At 30.3% G+C, this 21,748-nt stretch overlaps 2 protein-coding genes across 3 annotated transcripts; one reads left to right on the top strand and one right to left on the bottom strand.

Moving 5' to 3' along the window:
* The first annotated feature begins 1,798 nt into the window (after window positions 1-1,798).
* LOC118028845 (uncharacterized protein At1g66480) lies at window positions 1,799-4,179 on the top strand. 2 transcript variants are annotated; one of them, XM_035032570.2, is made up of 2 exons: window positions 1,799-2,487; window positions 3,231-3,532. In XM_035032570.2, exons 1-2 carry the CDS (start codon window positions 1,897-1,899, stop codon window positions 3,243-3,245), a joined length of 606 nt encoding a protein of 201 aa, XP_034888461.1. In that variant the 5' UTR covers window positions 1,799-1,896; the 3' UTR covers window positions 3,246-3,532. The 2 variants fall into 2 exon arrangements, with proteins under 2 accessions (XP_034888461.1, XP_034888460.1); XM_035032569.2 differs by lacking the exon at window positions 3,231-3,532 and adding an exon at window positions 3,697-4,179 and having other exon boundaries at window positions 1,844-2,487.
* Window positions 4,180-13,403: 9,224 nt separating this feature from the next.
* On the bottom strand, window positions 13,404-14,006 carry LOC118028850 (uncharacterized). The gene has a single exon (XM_035032577.2). The coding sequence runs from the start codon at window positions 13,814-13,816 to the stop codon at window positions 13,583-13,585; it is 234 nt and encodes a 77-aa protein (XP_034888468.1). The 5' UTR covers window positions 13,817-14,006; the 3' UTR covers window positions 13,404-13,582.
* Window positions 14,007-21,748: the final 7,742 nt, after the last annotated feature.

The raw sequence follows: 21,748 nt of genomic DNA, 5'->3' as shown, positions 1-21,748 counted from the left end.
AGTAATTAAGAAAAATACAATTATATATCGTTTTCACCGAATGATGATGAAGCTAATTTATCCAAGCACGGTTGAATATTGTGGCCGAGCGCTGTTCGCCGGCTTACGGGAGATCCTGTACCGGTTTGACGTACTTTCTGTTGACCTGAAAGTGATAAGAACGGAGTGGCAGGCCGACAGGACATCGTTGTTGACATCTAATGTGACGTAAGCCGGTCTACTTTTGTACGTATCCAGTTTTTTCTGAAGGCGTCCAAGTAAGTTTATCCCCGCGATGTTTCGCTTTGTGAATGACAAGATGGGAAAGGAATCTTGCCTTCTCGTCACCTTCGCTTGATGGGCTTCTCATAAAGTTGATTGTAACATCTCTGGAGGCTTCGGTTACTCCATTTATTAGGGGTAAATTAGGCAATTACTATAAAAAAAACAAATAAAAAGCGAAGGCAAAGTAAGTTGAATGTAAAGTTTCCAAGCACATTTAGTGTATGTTCAGATTGGGAGGGTGTTTGGCATTAAGATTGAACTTGTTTTTTGAAAAATTTCAAAATTTTTTATTTTTTTGTTAAAATTGAGTGTAGTTTGTACTTTTTGGATCGTTTTGATGTATTGATATCAAAAATAATTTTTAAAAAATGAAAAAACATTATTTGCATGCTTTTTCGGCACGAAAAACTATTTGAAAAACAACCGCTACCACACTCCCAAATACCCTCTGAAACTGTGAAAACATTTTAATTCATATGGTAGTTTATAATTATTGTATTCATTAAAATTTAGGATTAATTGATCAATCCATTCATAAAAAAAAATTAGAAAATTACCAAAACCATCCAAACAAGGGTATTGAACTGGGATTTTTAAAATTTAAAAAATTAATGGTCGGAGTAGTAATTTTATGACTACTATGAGAGAAATAACCTACAAAACTCTTATAAAAATCTGAGCGTGATTTAACAATCGAATAAAAAATAATAGGTTTTTTAGCATTCATTTTAGTCTGATATGACTAAACTTTCTCTTGGCTATAAACCTGTCTCATTAGTTTATAAATATATCTATTATGCCATCCATGTGATCTATTTGAGGAAAATCTTCATCTAGTTATAATAGATTCACATCTGACTGCTTGGAATCACTTGTGAGAACTACTATATGAATAATAACTTTTTAACACTTTAATTAGAGTCTATTTTTGAATCTACAAATTGGGTAAATATGTATATTTTTACTCATAAAAAATATTTTTTAAAAAAATTCATAAAATTATAGTTTTTATATAAAATGATTGATTGGTTATATAACTATATCCAATTGGCTGATTGGTTGGTAGGTCTCGCCCTTCAAAACAACAATATATTTAAATGTTGTATTTCAAAAATACAACAAGATAAAAATATGCTATTTCACCAAATTTTTATTAGATTGTATTATTCTATTAAAACTTTTAATTTACTATTCTATTATTTTTTTTTAAATCATTGTCTATGGTTGGTGTGGATTGCAGAGCGATTGCAGGCCATATGAATGAAAGGAAAAAAAAATCCTAATGTTTTACTTATAAATATAGCAATATTAAATTTTTTATCAGAAAATTAACCAAAAAATAAGTGGTAATAACATTTCCTTAACGGAGTAATAACCCAATCATTCTTTTCTATTTCTCTCCATAAATCAAAACTTAGTCGTGATGGTTTTGAGTTTTCCCACTCCAGTTTCACATGCTTATTTTGACTTTTCTATATAGAGAGAATTTCCACAGATTCACACCTCGCCGAATTTTCAAACTTACTGTTACTAACCATAGCATCAAGTTGTTTTTTAACATCTTTAGACTAGGCATATATATATTATCACGGACGTAGCACTTTGTGATAGTAACACATTTTACAGCCAGAGATGGGAAACAATCTAGGAAGAGGGAAGAAAGCAAAGGTGATGAAGATCAATGGTGAAACATTCAAGCTAAAGACTCCAGCAAGAGCCAGCGATGTAGTTAAGGATTATCCAGGGCATGTGTTATTGGATTCCGAAGCTGTCAAGCATTTTGGAATTCGAGCTAAACCATTGGAGCCTCAGCAGGAATTGAAGGCGAAGAAGATTTATTTCTTAGTAGAGTTGCCAAAGTTTCCTGAGGAGAAAGATCCTAGGAATACCAGGAGGGTTCGGTCAGGCATACATATGAGTGCCAAGGATCGGCTAGAGTGCCTGATGTTGTCTCGGAGATCAGTTTCTGACATTCCGATGGTTAGATCATCGTCGGGTCAAACGTCCGACGGGCCTAACTCGGTTCGGGTAAAGGTGAGGCTGCCTAAGGCACAGGTGCAGAAATTGGTGGAGGAGAGCAAAGATGAAGTAGAGGTGGCTGAGAAGATTATTGATCTTTACATGGACAATTCCGGTGAGGCTAATGGTGAGCATGATCACAACCGGCACGTGCAATGGCAGCCGGAGCTTGGTAGCATTACGGAGAGTTTCAAGACAACTAAGGTGTGTGTTAGTTGTTTCTTAATTTAATTAATTTTCATGTGATGCCTGTGCATTGCCTTTGCTTTGGTGCTATTGATAATGTGAATCTCTTGTAATTACATCTAAATTTTGTAGTTGCTAGGCAGATTTGCTACAGAAATCGCACTTATGATTACATCTGTGAATTAAAGCTGATTGTTTTTTATACGGCTTTGAATTAATTAGTTTTGGGAGAATGCAGAGCAATATTTAGAGACAGTATATTTTTAAATTAAATCTTTATTCCAACAAAACAACTTGGATAATTGTGATCTTGTCGACCTATGATTCACAAGGAACACACACACACACACACACACACACACACACATATATATATATATGTATATGTATATTAATTTCCTTCCATTTTTTCTTCATTTTTCTTTCTAGACTTTAAAAGGGGGTTTTTCTTATTCAATAATTGAGCTACAAAGTGCATGATTATTCATCTCTTCCGAACATTTTAATTTAGGATATACGCTAAAATTCACTCAAGTTTTTCAAAACCAAAGAAATGACATTTAACGTTGATAATGTTTCTTGAAATCCAGCTTCTCAGAAAAGTGCCCCCAATTGACACCGGCAATTAGAAGTGAACGGAAGAAAACAAAAGAAAAGGAAAATGAAAACTCTGAAATTAGAATATCAGTGGTCATCTTTGATGAATACTGCTTATAGTTTATGTGTGATTCTTTCTTATATACACTAAATTTATAATCTAGGAGAAAGAAGGGTAGCGGACAACGAACATAGAGATGACATGCTACCGAACATCATCACCCTTAAAAGCTATAGTCACCAGAGAGAGCGGACCCATTCAAGGCAAACCAGTGGCAGATTTCAAGGATCTATCAAATAAATGATAATAAAAAATTAAAAGCACCTTAAGCCTGCTCCTGTAGGGTCATAGACTCATAGTTAACCTTCTAATTAATTTCATGGCTGTTCCAACTACCATGGATAGTGTAGGTTGTTGATCCTTGTTTGGTATATTTATAGTCATGTGTGCATTTGTTGACATTAATTAGTAATTAGTCACTCTTTTCTGGTTCCCTCTCTTCGAATTGATGGTTTGAAAGCTACATATCCGTCATTTATTATGCCCTAGTTGCCCTAACAGAAACCATACATAATTTTTTATGAATTTCGGACACTATGTATTGACATTTTTGGTTTGATCATGTGCAGAAACGAGTGAGTTTTGTTCCAGAAGAGGGGGAAATCCGTTTAGCTGTTGCCTCTCACTAGCAAATTAACTAGTTTAAAGCGTGGAGGGTGACATGGTGCGCTTCCAAGAAGTTCCTCTTCATTTTAGCCGCAGACTGTCATTAGCGACGATCACTGTACATACTTCGTCGTCGTCATCTCCTTTTGCAATTATAAATAGCCAGAATTTAGGCATGGATTTGCTGTAATAGTTGTGCATCCCAATGCACGTACGTCTAGGGTGTGGTTATAGCTCAGTTTAAGATTTTCTTTCAAGAAAATTTCCCATCTCTACGAGGACAGACCTTAGGACACTGTTGTTTCCCGGCAGGGTGATCAATCTCCTGAGCTGGGCTAATATGAGACTTGCTGCATAAAGCTTACCTTCCTTCTTTACTTTGTAAAATGTTCTACTTAAGTCCCTGAAACTTGAAACTATACCAGAATAACGTTTACAGTTTCTAATCTTGCTGCAATGTCAACCCTACCTTCTACTTTTCTATAAGAACAAACAATAAATAACGAAATACTAATTAAAACATGATATCATAAATGGTCTTGGATCCAAATTCCAAACCAGGAACCTCATATAGATTGCAGATGCAAACTTATATGAATGGAGTTAAACCAATCAGAACTTGCAGTGGTGTAAATGGGCATGAAATTGACAGATAACTAATTTCAAACGGGGGGGGCTCAATTAAGAAAATCGAGAGTTTTTAACAATATATATTTTTCATTTTTGTTTTAGATGCTCATGGTATTCTTAGACCAGCTATAAGGACATCATGACATACAAGACCAACGTCCCACAGGTTGAATTTATAAGACAAATTCAGCATCACTTTTCCTCGAAATTCTGAAGTCAAAAGACAGAATTCTCTATTAGATACACTAAGTGGAATACGGGTCAAAAGTTGGATACATTTTGCTTTCGTTTTGATTAGAGTTTCAAAATTAGGTATGTCTTGTGAATCGAACAACCAACAGAATCCCATGAGAAGAGACCCGTGACATTAATTATGTTTGCAAAACAGACATCTTTAGCCACTTTGATTGCATGTATGCAAAACAGACATAAAATTGAGAAGTATAACTTGCCTAAATTCCAGCAGATATACTTGTTTTTAAAACAGAATATAAAACTTAAATTTTCAATAAAATGAATACATAAATAAATTTGTGGTGCTGTTACACCTTAGATTTCCAACTGATATGCTTGTTTTTTAAAACAAAATATAAAACATAAAATTTTAATAACATCAATACATAAATAAATCTGGTATTGTTATACCTTAGAGTGATCTTAAAATCTAGTTATAGGTTAGCTGATATATATTTTTTAAAAAATAGAACATAAAAATACAAATTTATGATATGAATGAAGAGGCAAGTCTAATAATGATATGATCCTCTAACAAATACAGAGCATACTTAAGTTTGCAGAAATTTAAACATAATTAAAATAGAAGATATATTAAAAGTAAGATTTAAAGGAACCTTACTTAAATTTATATTGAAACTAATACAAGAACTATTGGTTGTAGAGATTCAAATCCAAAAAATACGATTTTTTTATATAATAAATGATGGTTATATAAAAGGTTATAAAAAAATTTGAATATGTTACAAGAGAATAAGTGTTTGTGTCTTTTACAGAGTCCCTATATATAAAGCAAAACAATATTGTTTTCTTTAAAAAAAAATTAAAGCAAGTGATTTGCTTTTTGAAATATTGAAAAAGATGTTTTTCAATATCATTGAAAGTAGTTTGTCATTTATATAAGTAAAGAACTAACTTTTGAAAAGTTAAAGTGATAGCCAGTTGTTTTAACCATTTATGCTGAGAGGAAAAAGATGAGTTTGATAGTTGGAGGATCTTGACTAAGAAATAAAATGGGCCATGAGCCTCTTAAAACATATTTATTTTTTTATAGAGACAATAACTACCTAAGATTTTTATATAGCATCTTTATTTTTAAAACTAAAAATGGAAATTGATTTTAAAAAAATCTAAATAAAAATATTGATGTCAACTAGGATTAATCTTTCAAACTTATAAATCTGGATAATGAAATTGAGATCACACCTTTGAAAAAAATCACAAAACTCAATTTTTTATGAAAATAAGAATTTTTTTTTTTTATTTTTTACATTTTGGCCTTAATTAAGGTTACTAAAAGTTGTTTATTAGTTATGCGAAAGTAATATCTTGGCTAAAACGTCTAACTATCCATCTCGTCCTAGTAAATAGCCAAACAAATTAACCTTAGAATATTTTTTTTGGTAAGTATAAGTTTACTAATAAAACATTAAATAGTTGGAGTTGGAGTTGGATTAATAAATGAAATTTAATATTTTTCTAAAATCTGTCCACTCTTCGTATCCTCCTAGTATATAGTCAACCTATTTAAGCTTTAGGAAAGTATATATGTTTACTAATAAAAAAAATAATTGTTAGAGTTATATAGGAGCATTAAATAAAATAAAAAATCTATCCACTAGCTCTCTGTATCAAAATTTGTCATGTTTAGTATGTAACTAATGTGACAAAAATGAACCCTCCTCTTCCAACCCAACCGAACCCTCTTCTCCCCGACTTGACCCTCTCCATGTAGACCAAGCGAGCCTTCTTCGCCGACTAAACTCTCTACGTACACCTGCTAAACGTAACCCTCCTCTATTTAGCCAAACTCTGAACTTTTTACCTTTTAGCCCAACTAAAGTGGAGAAAAAGAAAAGGAGAGGTTAAATCGAAGCCCAACTAAACCCTAGGGCTCTGTCAACCGAGCCATCCTAGGGCCCAAACCAAGCCCAAGTTTCCGATTGAAGGTTGGTAGCCCATCGAAAAGGAAAGATTTGAGAAAGAAAATAGCAGGCCCATCAGTCCAATCCACTTGGCCAACCGTGTACGAGAAGCGTAATTGCGTTTCAAAAGTGTTTTTAAAAAAAATTTAATTTTTTTTTGAATTAATATATTTTTGATGTTTTCAAATTATTTTAATGTGCTGATCTCAAAAATAAATTTAAAAAAATAAAAAAAAATTATTAGCTTATTTTTTTTGAATGAAAAACAACCGCAATCACAACACTTTCAATTACATATGAAAAAGGAAGAAAAAGTGAGACCTTGAAAGTCATGAAACCCTCGTGCGGCTAGATTTTTCTAAAATTTAATTTTTAAAATGTTTTATACATTTTAATATACTAATGTTAAAAATATTTTTTTTTTTAAAAAATATTATTTTAAAAAATTTAAAAAAAATTATAAAAAACAACTCACTGCACTTCTAAACATACCGAATCTTTCTAATTCCTTATTCCTGATCGCCCCCTTGAATCCTTTTATATATAAACAAAAACATAAATGATTCCCTTAAATGTTATTTAAGAGGAGTTTTGATGGCCAGAGAAAAACGAAAATGAGAATATTCCCTCTCAAGCATGTTGAGGATTGAATGAGACAACAAGATTAAAAAATCTAAATAACTGAAAAAATACTAAAACATTAAGAAATTATTTAATTTGTTAACGATAATTATGAATAAGTTCTAGCTATATGATATGAAGTCAACACACAAGCTAGATAGGGTCAAGAGAAATGTCATTGAAGCATATTACATCATGAAGAGAGCTAGACCTCCGTTCACTTTAATTCCTTGTTTTTGCACAACTTTTTTACATTTCTGAAAATTAACCTCCCCCGCAAAAATAAAAAAAATAAAAATCTGTTCTTTTGAAAAAAAACCTCTTCATTTTTGAGTTGAATGATCAGGAATAAGATTTCCTTCACAATCATACATAATTTTGCCTGAAAAATCCAGTGGCCTGCACCTCTCTCCCATGGCGATTGACCTCCTCCAAATCTCTTCTCTTCCATCATCACAGTCCTCATCTTGCTCCAGCCTCCTCCAAGACATCATCTTCACCATCGAATGAGCCTTTTCCCTAATATCACTATTTATCTTCGAAAGAAGCCTTTTCTCACTTGAATGTGAAATAATTACACTTTCCTCATCGTCTCCTTGTCTCTGTGATTTTCTTGCTTTGTGATGAGAAGCACATAGGAAAGTTACAAGAGAAAATACACCAAGAACTGCTATAAAAGCAATGAAATTGGAGACTGGGAGATTTGATAGAAATGAAAGGTTTTGCATGGCTAACAGAGGCCTCGCCATGGAAATCAGAGGGACGAAGAAAACAGAGAAGGAGAAGGAGAGGAGATGTTGAGGATCAAAGCTTAATTTGCATACCACCAGTAAATGCCATGCACCACTTATAGGATAAACCTTAACAATTTAAAATTACGAAAGAGGACCCGATAAGTCAACATCTCGTCAAGCCGTGTGATGACGTGGCAGTTCTGTTTCACGATGGAGATAACATGTCATTATTTGATTGGGTGAAGAGCCAAGTGGCTCTGCCGTTTTACACAAGTTCGTATTGACCTCACCATTGACTTGGGCCGTGCATAATGGTTTGAAGCCGTATTGATATTTTACTAAAGAATAGTTTTGAATGGTAGCAATTTTGGATTTACCTTTGCTTGTTTTGCATTTGAAGGAAGAATTGGATTTAATGTATTTTTATAAGCAAGTATGTATTTGGATTATATGAATAACTCCAAGTTCAAGAAAAATATTGATTATATGAACATGTTGAAGAACTTGTTTTATAAAAAAATTTATAATGTTTTATTCAATTTTTTCAAGAGATTTTTTAAGTCTAATTTTATAGCTGATCGACTCACCATAATTATCTGTGATCGAGAATTAAAAATAAAAATTTCTTATGATTCTTTCTTTTTATTTCTATTTTTTTAGAATTTGCCTGTGTTAGTTATAAAAAGTAGTGTATGCATATTGATCAACGAACGAGAAGTATGATTGTGGTTATTTTTTATAGTATTTTTTATTTGAAAATGTATTAAAATAATATTTTTTTTTATTTTTAAAAAATTATTTTTAACATCAACATATTAAAATGATTTGAAAATATAAAAAAAAATATTAATTTAAATAAAAAAAATTTAAATTTTTTTAAAATGCAAACACAAACAATGTCAAGCCCAAATCTTTGCTAATGATGAAGGTAGAAATCAAATTTGTCCAGGATTACGGGGAATTAGTTTCGATCAAGCTTTGATCAAGAACTAGTCCGATTACATTGTTCTTTATTTTCAATGTAATTTTCCCACACCAAAAGCGACAAGTGCACTCACATTCTTGTACAATAAATTCCAGGACTTGAAACATTATAAAATCCTAATTCATTAGGAAGACTTTTAAAATCTAGACCTTATTTGAAGAAATTCTCGATACCTAATTATTATAAAATTTTAATTCTCTACAAAATATGACTTTTAATTTTTTTTACTAATTAATTTAACCGTAAAATTAAAAGTTAAATTATATTTATTTAACCAAACTGCATCATGTAACAATGAAGGAAATAACACAATTATGCAAAAAAATAATGAAGAAAGTTACATGGGCAACAGAAGTCAACTTGTTATTAGTACTTCTAAGCTAAACAAATCTTTAAAAGAAAATCCCAATAATAAATAATAATAAAATAATTATTTCAAGAAAATTAAAAAAAAAATAGTATCCACATCACAATACCATCTTCTTTCTTTTTCTTAGACCATGATATTTTTTAAATTTTACTTGTAAAATAACGTAGTCGAAACTAATTTTCCTTTTCCTATTTTTTTTTTCCGTTCATTTCCATTTGTAATCTCAATTTCTCATGAAAACAGGGCCAAAAAAAAAAAAAAAAAAAAACAACACACATCCTTAGACTTAAGGACCCACCAAATCTGCTTGCAGGGTGGTAGAATCGAAAACCTTGTGAGACCACTTTAATTACTAGAATCAAAATGCATAGTACGAACGTCTTTGCTTATCAAGGAGAGTAAATATAAAAAAAGAAAAAGAAAGAACTATTATCTTTTAAATAATGAATAGTTATCATATATAACTTTATATAGAGAGCAACATTAGCAATTTAACATTAATAATAATGTACATAGTCAAGAAGTACAAGGAATTCTTGTACCGGCACTTATTTTCCAGTTATCTCAATCCAAAATCCAGATTTTCTTGGCCCCCTCTTTCGACAGTAGCAAGAATTATAGCACTGGCACTTGCAACAACATTCTCGAAATACTATATTAGCAGACACAGCCTGAGCACAACACACCAGCACCATCGTGATTTCTATCTTCAGAGGAATAGGGTGGAGACTCCAAGAACCTGAGAGCTTGAAGACGATTTGCTGGGTTTCAGAAGGAGAAGAGAAAGGTTTTTCATCTTGTCTGTTGAAAATCCTCAACTTCTGATGTCCTACAGAGTTTCCCGGTGAAAATCTCAGATGATGAAAGTTAGTTTCTCTCTGGAAAAATATGGGATTTTCTTTTCCGTTTCATTATGTGGTTTTTTCCGTTTGTCTAATCGATTTGGGGTCTGATTACTACACAATCCTTTGATGGAGGTCTTTTTTTACTTCTGAAATATCAGGTAAAGGCAGAATCTGCTCCAACATTGGCTGAGTAATTTGTCATAAAATCTCAGTCTTGTTTAAATTTATGGGAGATATGAGCGCCGGTGAGGTGAAATCTCGGTCATCTTCAGCCGAAACAATTGGCAGTAACCAAGATATTCCGACTGAGATTCTTCTTCGAATGCCTGCTCAACCATTGCTCAAATTCAAGCGTGTATCAAAACAATGGCTTTCATTGATTTCCGACTCTGTTTTTTTAATCATGTTTCAAAAAACATGCCATTTGCAAATTAATTAATATTAACAAAATTCAACTTAAAATCTTATAAAATTCTTATAGTCAAAAGATAATTTATTATTTAAAAAATACAGAGTAGATAAGATGACGTGACAGGAAATAAAAAAAAAAAAATTAAAGGAAAAAATAAACCAAAAAAAATAAACTAGTGATTTATTTTTTTAAATGCTCATATTGTTAAAAAGATCTTAATGATTTTAATCATATTTTAAAAAATATTAAATAAGGTTGTAATTAATTCTAAATTAATCTTGAACAAAACCTCTAATCAATTATCATTATATTTAATGATATTTTAATGTATAATTAGAATTATTTCATCAAAATTTCTTTTTAATATTGGAAGTGTCAAAAATAAAATTATAATATATTCTCAATGACTCATTTTATCTTTTCCTTCTTCTTTTTTTCCATGTCACATCGACTTATTCTCTAAGCTATTAAATCTTAAATCTTATCTTGGACAATTGGTTCTTCATGATATTTTAGTTATTTTTATACATGTTATTTCAATAGCAGTTATGCACAACCACCGTTATTCTTTTTTTTTTTTGTTTCCCCGAAGAAGGGAGAGGGGTGTTTTATAGTTAGTTACTTCCCACTCTTTTGAAAATTTAAAAAAAAAAGTTGGTTTAACTATTTATATAAACAAATAAACAATTAAAAGTTAAATATTTATTTAATATCTTTATTCTATAGCTCAACTGGTTAGTGTGTGTGACTCTTCTTATATATTTTTCCTGTGTATCTTACCGGTTAAGAAATAACACTAAAAACTCAAACTTTGGCCTCCCAGGTTCAGAATATGGTTCATTGCCTTTTTGCTTAACTTTACTTTATTTTTCTTGTTTTTCCGGTAAACTTTTTTTCTTTTTTCGCTTTTTTTTTTTTTTTAACTTTAAATTCCATCCTTTATATATATATATTTGTTATCATCCTTAGAAAACACAATTAAAAATGCCAAATTTATCAAGTGGTACTCAGATTTTAGATTTGCTCCTTAAAAATTCACCAGTTTGAGTCTCGCAAAACTCAGGGTCATTAGGAGTCTTACATTATTGTTAATTCCATGGCTTGTGAGGATTAATCGAGGTGTAAGTAAGCTGACTCAGGATCCACAGTAATAAAAAAAAATAAAAAAAAACCAAAATTTAACACAAAATTCACTATTAGTTTACTTAATTCAATTAAGGAATGGATTGGGAAATCAAAATGCACCCAGCTGGTTGTGGTGTTTATAGAGTTCGTCCTTCGACTATTCAATTACACAGAGTGTAAAATTATCTAAATCATCATCTTCAGTGCCAAGATGAATATAAGCAATATACTTGCATTTGTTTGATTCTTCGTTCATTATTTGCATATTTCACAAGAAGCATGGATACATTTTCTTCAAGATTTACCTAGTAATCTACTTTATTAATTTGCAGGCAAATCGATGGGAAAAAAAAAAAAAGAGAAAAAAAAGTGCTTATTGATCCCTTCAAAAGTGTAAAATTTATTTTTCTTTGGTATTTCCATTCTTTGAAAAGAGTAAACTAAAAGGGATGTTTCCTTTTCTTTTCACCTACGAAGGGAGTGTTTTAAAGCTCGTTACTTCCGGTTATTCCCTGCGCTTTTGAGAATTAATAAAAAAATCAGTTTAGTCGTTCACATGAACAAATAAATATTTATCTACATGTATTTAATAAAACATGCCGCATCTCTATATATAGCTCAATTGGTTAGCGCATCGCTCTTCAAACTTAAATCATAGGTTCGAACCTCGCCAAACCAGTTAAAAAGCACGCTACAAACTTAAATTTGGCCTTGCAGGTTCGGATTTGCTAAATTTTATTTTATTTTAAGTTTTTTTTTTTAATTTTTTTTATCATATAATTAAATTAAAAATATTTCACTTTTAATCAACTTTTTTTTTCTTAATTCTTTTGCTATCATATAATTAAATAAGAATATATTTTGAGTTTTTTTTGTCTTTCAATTTTTTTTAAAAAAATAAAAATTTGGTCGAACTCACTTATATATTTTTTTTTTTCTATTTTAAAATAAAAATTTGGTCCAACTCACTTATAACGTTGTTTCACCTTATTAAAGTGAACCTTTTTTCTTTTAGAGTTTTAAGCAAATTAAAGGAATCTATTATAAACAAACAAAGTTGTGAGGCGATTTCAATGCTATTAACGATACGTCGATTGAAATAGTATTTTTTAAACAATTTTATTTTGATACTCAAACTTTTGTTTTACTTTATTACACTCTTTCAAATCTAAATTAATATCAAATTACTTTTTTAAAAAAAGAGTAAAAATAAAAAATAAAAAATCAGAACGAAAAACACAAGAAAAATAGATAATAAATTTAAATTTCATATAAAAAATTCATTTTGTTTCTCTTTATTTTCCGTTTATAAATAATTGATCTCTATAATTATTAAGAATTTAATTTGTATAAAAAAACATTTAATTTTAGTACAAAATTTTATTCTTAAAAAAGATAAGGATATGAGGACAAGACTTTATAGTTCAGAAAGATAAGGATACCAGTACAAGACTTTATTCTCCTAGGCCCTAATTTATTCTCCTATTTATATAATAATATAATTTATTCTTCTAGCTCACCAGAAGGATAAGGATGTAAGAAAAGATAAGAATAACTGGATAAGGATAAAGAAAAGAGTACTTCTTTTGTATGTAGAATAGAAATCATTTTTTTTATTTTAATTATATTTATTTTTTAAAATAATTTTAAAATTAAAATATATTAAAATAAAAAAAATATTATTTTTTAAATCACCACCTCAAAAAAAATCCAAAACACAAAAAAAAATTAAAATTTTTAATAAGACGTTCCCAAACGGGAAGCAAGGCAAGTAAGCAACACCAATCCGTAAAAGCAAGTTAGACAGTGTCATTTATTTTAGTTTCCGATCACAATACAACAACAAAGAAAACCAGAACGCATCTAAATTACATCTTCTTTCTTCCATGGATATATAAAATTTAACAGAAACCCAAATCAAGTAAAGCAAGCAACACCAGCCACAGAAACCCTCGTCCAAAGTAACCATTAGATAGGGATTGCATGCGTGACTCGGGGGTAGACGACAGTGGCAGGATGGGCCATGATCCTCCTACCCTTCATGCGTTTAAAGAGAAAAACAACTGCCCCTACTGGCCATTCCACCACGCCGGCGACCACAAACGCCAAGAACCCTAGAGTCGGACCTACCACCTTGCACCGGCAAGGGTTGCTGGTTGTGCCGCATTGGACACATATCGGAAAGCCAACTCCACGAGTCATATTATTTATCGCAATTAACTGCCCCCAACAAGATAAAAACAACACAAAGCGTCTGTTACGAAGGAAAAACAAGAGACTTTTCGAGAATTGTGAGGCTAGCAATGGAGTGCAAAAGGGAAATTAACGAAGAAGACGGCTTCTATGGTTGAAATTAGTGAGTGGGCTTTCAATGTCACATCTGTTTTGAGGAGTTTGTGAATGATTTTTATAGAGAAGTTTGGAGGACATCATGGGCTGGAGGCTGATCTGATTGGGTCATGGAGGGCGAGTGCTACGTGTTGCTTCTATATGGAGACGTGTCGTTTTGATGTATAGTGAAAGGACACGTGTTTTCCTTTAATCTTTTTGCTGCTTGTTTAGAGGAGTTTTTCGGCTGGGGATAACCTCACCATAGATAGATACCATCGTTTTTGTAAACTGATTGTTTTGCTGATCGTTTTTGCAGTGAACAGTGTGTTATAGTCATTGCGAAAAAAAAAAAAAGTTTGTAAATATTATTTTTTAAATATTTTAATATTGGTTTAGTGTGTTAATAGTACAAATAAATTTTAAAAAATAAAAAAAATTATATTGATATATTTTTTTAAAAAATAATTAATAACAATGCAAAAAAATAAATATAAGAAAAGGAAAAGGAAAACTCTAGTATGATTTAATAGCTCCTCCAAAAAACAACCTGTGATTTTATAGGTAATAATATAAATCAACAACAAAAAAAAAAAAACCGAGATTAGTCTGTTTGCTGTCGGCAATATGAACAGTTCAGACATAAATATCTGAAATATGTTGTCGGCAATCTCAACAGTTCAGCCATTAAAATCATTTTTTATAAAAAGTAAATTACGCTTCAGTTATATTAACAAAACTCTAAAAGGAAAGTACAAACATATCTAAGGACTTCTTGGTTCGGGTGACGAAGCAATTGTACTTGATTATTATTGTAGATTGCTTTAGTTTCAATTCTTGGTTTTTTTTTTATGATAATATTATTTTTTAAAATATTTTTTATTGAATTTTTTTTTATATTGAACTAGTTGAAAATTTAGCTTTGTATGTTTTTCTAAAAAAAACACTGTAAATTACTATAATATTTTCTCATATGGTTTTGTTTTATGATTTTTTAAAAAATTATCTTTGTTGATTTTATATTTTTAATATTGAGTTAATTGAGAATTTAATTTTGTAGATTTTTTTTCTTTAAAATACTGCAGATTGCTACAATGTTTTCTCATATAGTTTTTTTTTTGTAATGATTTTTTTCAAAATTATCTTTATTGATTTTATTCTTTTGATATTAAGCTAGTTGAGAATTACAACTTTAGTTTTTCCTCACAAAACACTGTGGATTGCTACAATGTTTTTCTAGATGGATTCTTTTCGTGTTTTTTTTTTATGATTTTTTCTAAAATTATCTTTATTGATTTTATTTTTTTAATATTGAATGGTTGGGAATTTAGTTTTAGTTTTGTACTTTAGTTTTCCTCACAAAACACTGTGGATTGCTACAATGTTTTTCTAGATGGATTCTTTTCGTGTTTTTTTTTATGATTTTTTCTAAAATTATCTTTATTGATTTTATTTTTTTAATATTGAATGGTTGGGAATTTAGTTTTGTAGTTTTTTTCTTTAAAATACAGTGGATTGCTATAGTGTTTCCCCACAAAGAATTTTTTTGTTATGATTTTTTTTTTCAAAATTATCTTTGTCAATTTTATTTTTTTTGATATTAAGCTGGTTGAGAATTACAACTGTAGCTTTTTTTACAAAATATTGTGGATTGCCACAATATTTTTCTACATGGTTTTCTTTGTTTTGATTTTTTTATGATTGTTTTTTTTTTTATGATTTTTTCCAAAATTATCTTTGTCGATTTTATTTTTTTTAATATTGAGCTTGTTGAGAATTTAACTTTGTAGTTTTTTTTTCTTTAAACACTGTGGATTGCTATGGTGTTTCTCTATATGATTTTTTTTTTTTTTTTAAAGATTTTTTTCAAAATTGTCTTTGTCGATTTTATTTTTTTAATATTGAGTTGGTTAAAAATTTAGCTTTATAGTTTTTTCCTTTAAAATACTGTGGATTGCTATAATGTTCCCCCACATGTTTTTTTTAATTTTTTTTTTAAATTGTCTTTATCGATTTTTTTTTTTCATATTGAGCTAGTTGATAATCTACCTTTGTAGTTTTTTCCTTTTAAAACACTGTGCACTGCTACAATGTTTTTCCATATTGTGTTTTTTATAATTTTCTTTTAAATTATCCTTGTTGATTTTATTTTTTTAATATTGAGTTGGTTAAGAATTACAACTGTAGCTTTTTTTATAAAACACTATGGATTGCTACAGTATTTCTTTACATGGTTCAATCTCTAAGTTTTTTTTATCACCAACACAATTTTTTTTTCTCATTGAATATTATTTTCTTCACATTTTTAATTTTTATTACTTATCTAGTACCGTTCGTAATTTTAACATCACCAAGCACATTTGCTCTATAAGCCCATCACAATGCACTGGCATTGCATTGAGTGTAGCCTAAAAATCAACATGTTTTTAGATGAATTAAAAAAATTTAAAAAATCGATTTAGCAATTAGAGAAATATGTTTTTATAAAAAAAATTTAAATAAAAATATTGGAGCCAATATCAAATATAACTTATTAATTAAAAGTCTTTGAATGATGTAAAAAATACATATTTAAAATCGTATAGTTATGTACACACGAGTTAAAGTTAAAAAAAAAAAAAACATATTTCTGTCTTTTAAAAAAAAGAGTCATATAAGTTAAAGCCAGGGAGTTAGACGTGATACATCTTTCTACTTTTTTTTTTCTTTTTTTTTCCCCGTAAAATCTCATGTTTAAGTGTTGCTTTTAAATTGATGTCACAAAATTTATTTCATTTCATTAATTCCAAGCCACACTACCAGGATTAATATTTTTACCGATGGAGATTTTTGTTGGTATTTACATTCATAAGATTATTGATATATATTTTATCGACAAGCTTGTAGACTAAACCGATTGGTTAGAAAAAATCTCGTTAGTAATTTCTGATTTATTGGTGAATTTGTTCATAATAAATTTACAAATACATTTACAGAAAAACAAAGCGCGCAAAAAAAATTACCCGCTTCATTCCTTCTATATTTCCTTCAAGAAGTTTGCCATATAAATGACAGTAATACCATATGCAATTTCATCAGTATTTTTATTTGTCTGTTGGTATATCAGTCGGTAAATATAACATATCACCGATATGATACTATTTATAATTTTTTCGAAGAGTTAACAATAACAATGATATTTGAAGTAATTTTTTTTTAATTCTTTAAAATATACCAACAGACATGACTATATAAAATTTAAATCAGAATATGAATGCGGATAAATCAAGCGCTAGAGTGGCTGAATTTATTGTAAGAGTTGAGTTGTTTTGAGATTGAGAGGAGAGGGGGTGGTTGTAGAAAAAAATGCATAAGAAGCAAGATATAAATGGCGGAGGGGAGAGGAGGGTTGGTAGATATGTCATAAATTAAATATTACTAATAGATTTATTGAAAAAATAATTCTTCCGCTCATTCCATTAGTCATTATATTAGTAAAAAATATCATATCATTGTATGAATTTGTTTTTTTAAATCTTACTGAAATATTATTTATAATTTTATCAGTATATATTAAGAGATTATTATCGTCAATATATCTATAAATAAACTTAAGTATCATGTTAATTCTATCAGTAAAGTTGTTCGTACTTTTCTGTTTTTTGTTATTTCTTCTTTTTTTCATTGCAACTCACTCAATATGTATACCGACATAATGTTTAGAAAAAGAGAAAAGTAAAGGATGAAACTGAAGATAAAATGCTTATAATTTGTGGTAATGCTTCTCGATCACTCATCAAATCAGCACCGTATTCCTACCTTTCTGCCATTACTATATTTCTTTCCCTCAAAGGTCCGTTTTCATTCCTCTCTTCCTTCTAACCACAAAGTAAATTAGTGATTCTCAAAAATAAAATAAAATAAATAAATAAGTGGCAATTGCCTATCTTGCATGAGAAAAAAAAAATAAAAAAAAAGTAAATACTAATCTTTTACAAAACATTACTAAGAGGACTCATACATAATTGACATTGAATTAATTACTTCAATCAATAAAAGTGTTTGTTTGTTAAAAGAAATGGGACAATCTAAGAGATCAGTTTGCTTTCTTATTGATCGATCTGATATTTCCATGGCATACGATTCCGTTTCAAGCATCTTCTTCAAGCCCACTCCAAAATGCTTCTTCCATGGGAAAGTTGTGATCATGGCCCTCAGATCAATATGATCATCAGATTTTACTCATTTATCTTCACCACTTCTTAGCTCATTATGGAATATATGAGGCCAAGTCCCTACAGTACCATTGATGATGATCGAGATTCTTTCTTTTCCCTTCCAATGGTTCAAGCTAGTTTGAAGCATTATTTTATATATATATATATATATATATATATATATATATATATATATATATTAAACTCAAGCCTTTCAGGTGGGTTAATATGCGATTCAACTTGGGTTGGAAGTCGATCCATTTAAAACTTTCATGATATCCAGATTAATTTTATAAAAAACATTTAAAAAATAGAGTCATTTTAGTTTTTTTTTTTTAATATTTAAATAACAAAGTCCTGAGCTAGATAGTAGACTAGATGGTTGGAAGGTTATAATGTACATCAGCAGGGACAGAACCGGGGGGGGGGGGTCCGGATCCCTGTGAACATTTTAATTTTTTATTTAATATTTAAATATGAAATAGTATGATATTTTTATTTTAAATAAATAATTTTTTAATAATATATTTTATTATATTAATTTTGATGTTTCTTATCAAATGCTACCACCTCTGCTCGAATTTACACGGTAATAAATTAATGGAGGTCTCTTTGGTATATATAAATGCATAAAATAACTTTTTCAAATGCTCAGATTTTCCAAGCAACTTTTCTCTTTCAGTGTTTTTTTTTTCAAATATCCAAACCATATATTATCTATCTTTATTATCTAAAAATATTTCAAAATTCGAGATTTAATTTGTTGAACAGAGAATTAATTCCTACAACCTCAAATATTATACCCTTGAACGTACCAAAGCAGTCGAAATACTTAATAACTTGCTACCAATTAAATTGCAATATGATGCCAATTATATGCATGAAAGCGTTGGAGGGCTTACTTTGTGTTTTTCTAGCTAGCAAAAGCGGGAAAGGAATAGAAGAATAATTCCAGCCTTGCAGTATTTGCAAAGTGAGCTTGATTTGTAAGCTTGAGTCATTTAAATTATAAATTAAAGTCTTGAATTAAAAATGATTCCATGGATTTAATTGTTGTCTATGTCATCTCAACAGTAGACAAAGGAATAAAGCAGTAAGCAACAAATAAATTTCTGTGAACTTTGTAATATTAGGTATTTTTGATAGGAGAATAATGCCAGCCTTGCACTATTTTTATTCTTTTTTATAGAGTAAATATATTTAATTAATTAATTAGCACTTTAGCTTTTAATCTTCTTTAAACAAAAGGCAGGTTGCTAATCATTACAATATATAGGTTTTACTCATGGACGTTGATGATTTTATTATTTTAATTATGGTTTGCTTCCAAGTTTCAATTGCAGTAGCCAGGGGCAAAGTTGGTAGTATTTAATAGAAAATGTCAAAATTAATATAACAAGATAATTAAAAAATTTATTATTTAAAATAAAAAATATTATACTATTATATTTAATTATTAAAGAATAAAAAAACTTAAAATGTTTTGCAAGATCAATAGTCCTGCTTGGCTCCTTCTAGTTTCGCCTCTACAATAACCCTTTCCATCCCTTAAAAAAAATAAAACAAAACAAAAAAAAGAACTTTTATGATGAAATTTAAATTCCAGTGAAATGAATAAAAACAAAAAAAGACACAAAATTAATAACTCAAGAATCAGATTAGATGACTTACACCAAACTAATTTATATAAAAATAATTTTTTATTCAATTTATATTCGATAAAGATTAATTAAACATGATTTATTGTTGACTAGGTAACCCTAAATAAGAATATTTTGACACAAATGGTCCCTCGCATTTACGACCTCCACATGCACTTCGTTTTCAAAACATTACAACATATTGAAACGATCTCTTCATCTCCCTCTCTCTCTAACCATTTTCTGTTCTAAAAAGAAATAAAATAACGTAACCCATATGTGCCTTCTGCCTTTCTACGTGCAAACACTCCCTTACTAAAATCATAACCCTCTACTCCTCTTCAAAACTACAAATCGTCTCTCTCGCTCGCTCTCTCGAACATGAAAATATCGTCGCCCATGCATCAATTGAGTCCTCATCAACGTTTCTTCTTGCTTCTTTCCTTCTTGTTATGCACAATTATTCCGATAAGTAGAGCTAGCGTTACAAAAAAGCTAGACCAAACGTTAGTGCCACAAGAACCCGATGCAGGAATAAAGTGTGGATCATGCCCTTGTGTCAACCCATGTGGCCAGCTGCCTCCTCCTCCTCCTCCTCCGCCCCCACCACCTCCACCACCACCACCACCACCTCCATATTGCACACCTCTTGCACCACCACCTCCAAGGTTCTATTATGTGACCACTACTGTGCCTGGGAGTGTGTATGAAACTGATCCTTATTATCGGTGGGGGCTTTACGATGGTGCTAGACAGAATGCTGTCACGTGGTTGCTGCTTTTGGTTGGTCTTGGAGTCACAGAGCTTCTGGTGATTTGGTAACTTGGAATTTGGTGTCAAATCAACTTAGTTTCTTCTTAGTTTTATTCTAATTAGTCAATTGAATAATCGGTTCCATTTGAAGTCATTTACTACATAATTTCAATGATCTTAATGATGGTCATATGTTTTTATGTTGGTCTTATCAAACATGCTGTACTCTTTATTATTGCAAGATAATGATTGTAATTATATCATTATTATTCCAATAAATCAATAGGATTATAAGCTGACGATGACCCATGAACTAGTTCAAAGACATTAATCCACCATCATTGGCTATGGCTTCAGGTGATCTTGTTTCATTTGCATTCATTTTAGGTTTTTTTTTTTTTTAGAGTAGGGTAACCTTTCTCCCCCCCCCCCCCCTTCTTTTTTATAATATTGAATTTTTTTCCATTTCTATTTACCTTCATTTCAATTGTTCTAGAGACGTCTGAAGCCTTGGATATGAACATACACGACCCTAACTAGTGTGAGATTGAGGCTTAATAGTTTATTGATCCAAGATTAATAATTAGCCCAGCTTCTTAGTAGTTGAGTTGTTCTCTTTATTTGTTTCAACCAGCCATGGTGTCAAGATATATTTTGGTATGTATGCTTGGGCTCTTGCCTTTTGCATTGGTCGAAGTCTTGAAGAACAATGCCGTCCAATTCCATATATCAGGAAAAACAAAATGAATAACCTTGATCATTCCGGAGCTTCTTGATCAATAAAGAAACTTATTTCTCCAGCAGGCTAAGAGTATAAACTTTGTTTATCAGCAGGAGACTCTTTCAAGAAAATCACACTACCATACTTTGTTTCCTATGTTTTCACTCGAAATCTTGACCAGTTACACTGTAGAGTATATGACTGGTGCATGTCTAATGGACTTAATTCATCCAGAGCAGATAGCTTGGGGAGGGGGGATGAATTTCCATCTGACACTTTCCTGCAGATTTCCAGTTTCAGAGCCCGACATTGCTCTGCTAGTACTATATATGATACTATATGAACATAAACAGTATGGACCGATTAATTGATGACAAATGTAATTTACAAAATCACAGATATGTTCCATATGAAACTCTCTAGAGCCAATGATTGATGGTAGTTGCAGAAGCAGAAATTAGTGTAACAGCATATGGTCAATACCAGAGACGGGCCT

The sequence above is a fragment of the Populus alba genome, chromosome 17, assembly GCF_005239225.2.
Source record: "Populus alba chromosome 17, ASM523922v2, whole genome shotgun sequence".
Lineage (NCBI taxonomy): Eukaryota > Viridiplantae > Streptophyta > Magnoliopsida > Malpighiales > Salicaceae > Populus > Populus alba.
Note: the sequence above shows the minus strand (reverse complement) of the source record. Positions and strands in the feature narration are given on the sequence as shown.

Excerpts from the sequence above, each read along its gene's own strand:
- LOC118028845 (XM_035032569.2), top strand. The coding sequence starts at position 1,897 with ATGGGAAACAATCTAGGAAGAGGGAAGAAAGCAAAGGTGATGAAGATC. Across the intron at positions 2,488-3,696 it reads AGAGTTTCAAGACAACTAAG|AAACGAGTGAGTTTTGTTCC; the intron begins GTGTGTGTTAGT and ends GATCATGTGCAG.
- LOC118028850 (XM_035032577.2), bottom strand. The coding sequence starts at position 13,816 with ATGACTCGTGGAGTTGGCTTTCCGATATGTGTCCAATGCGGCACAACC.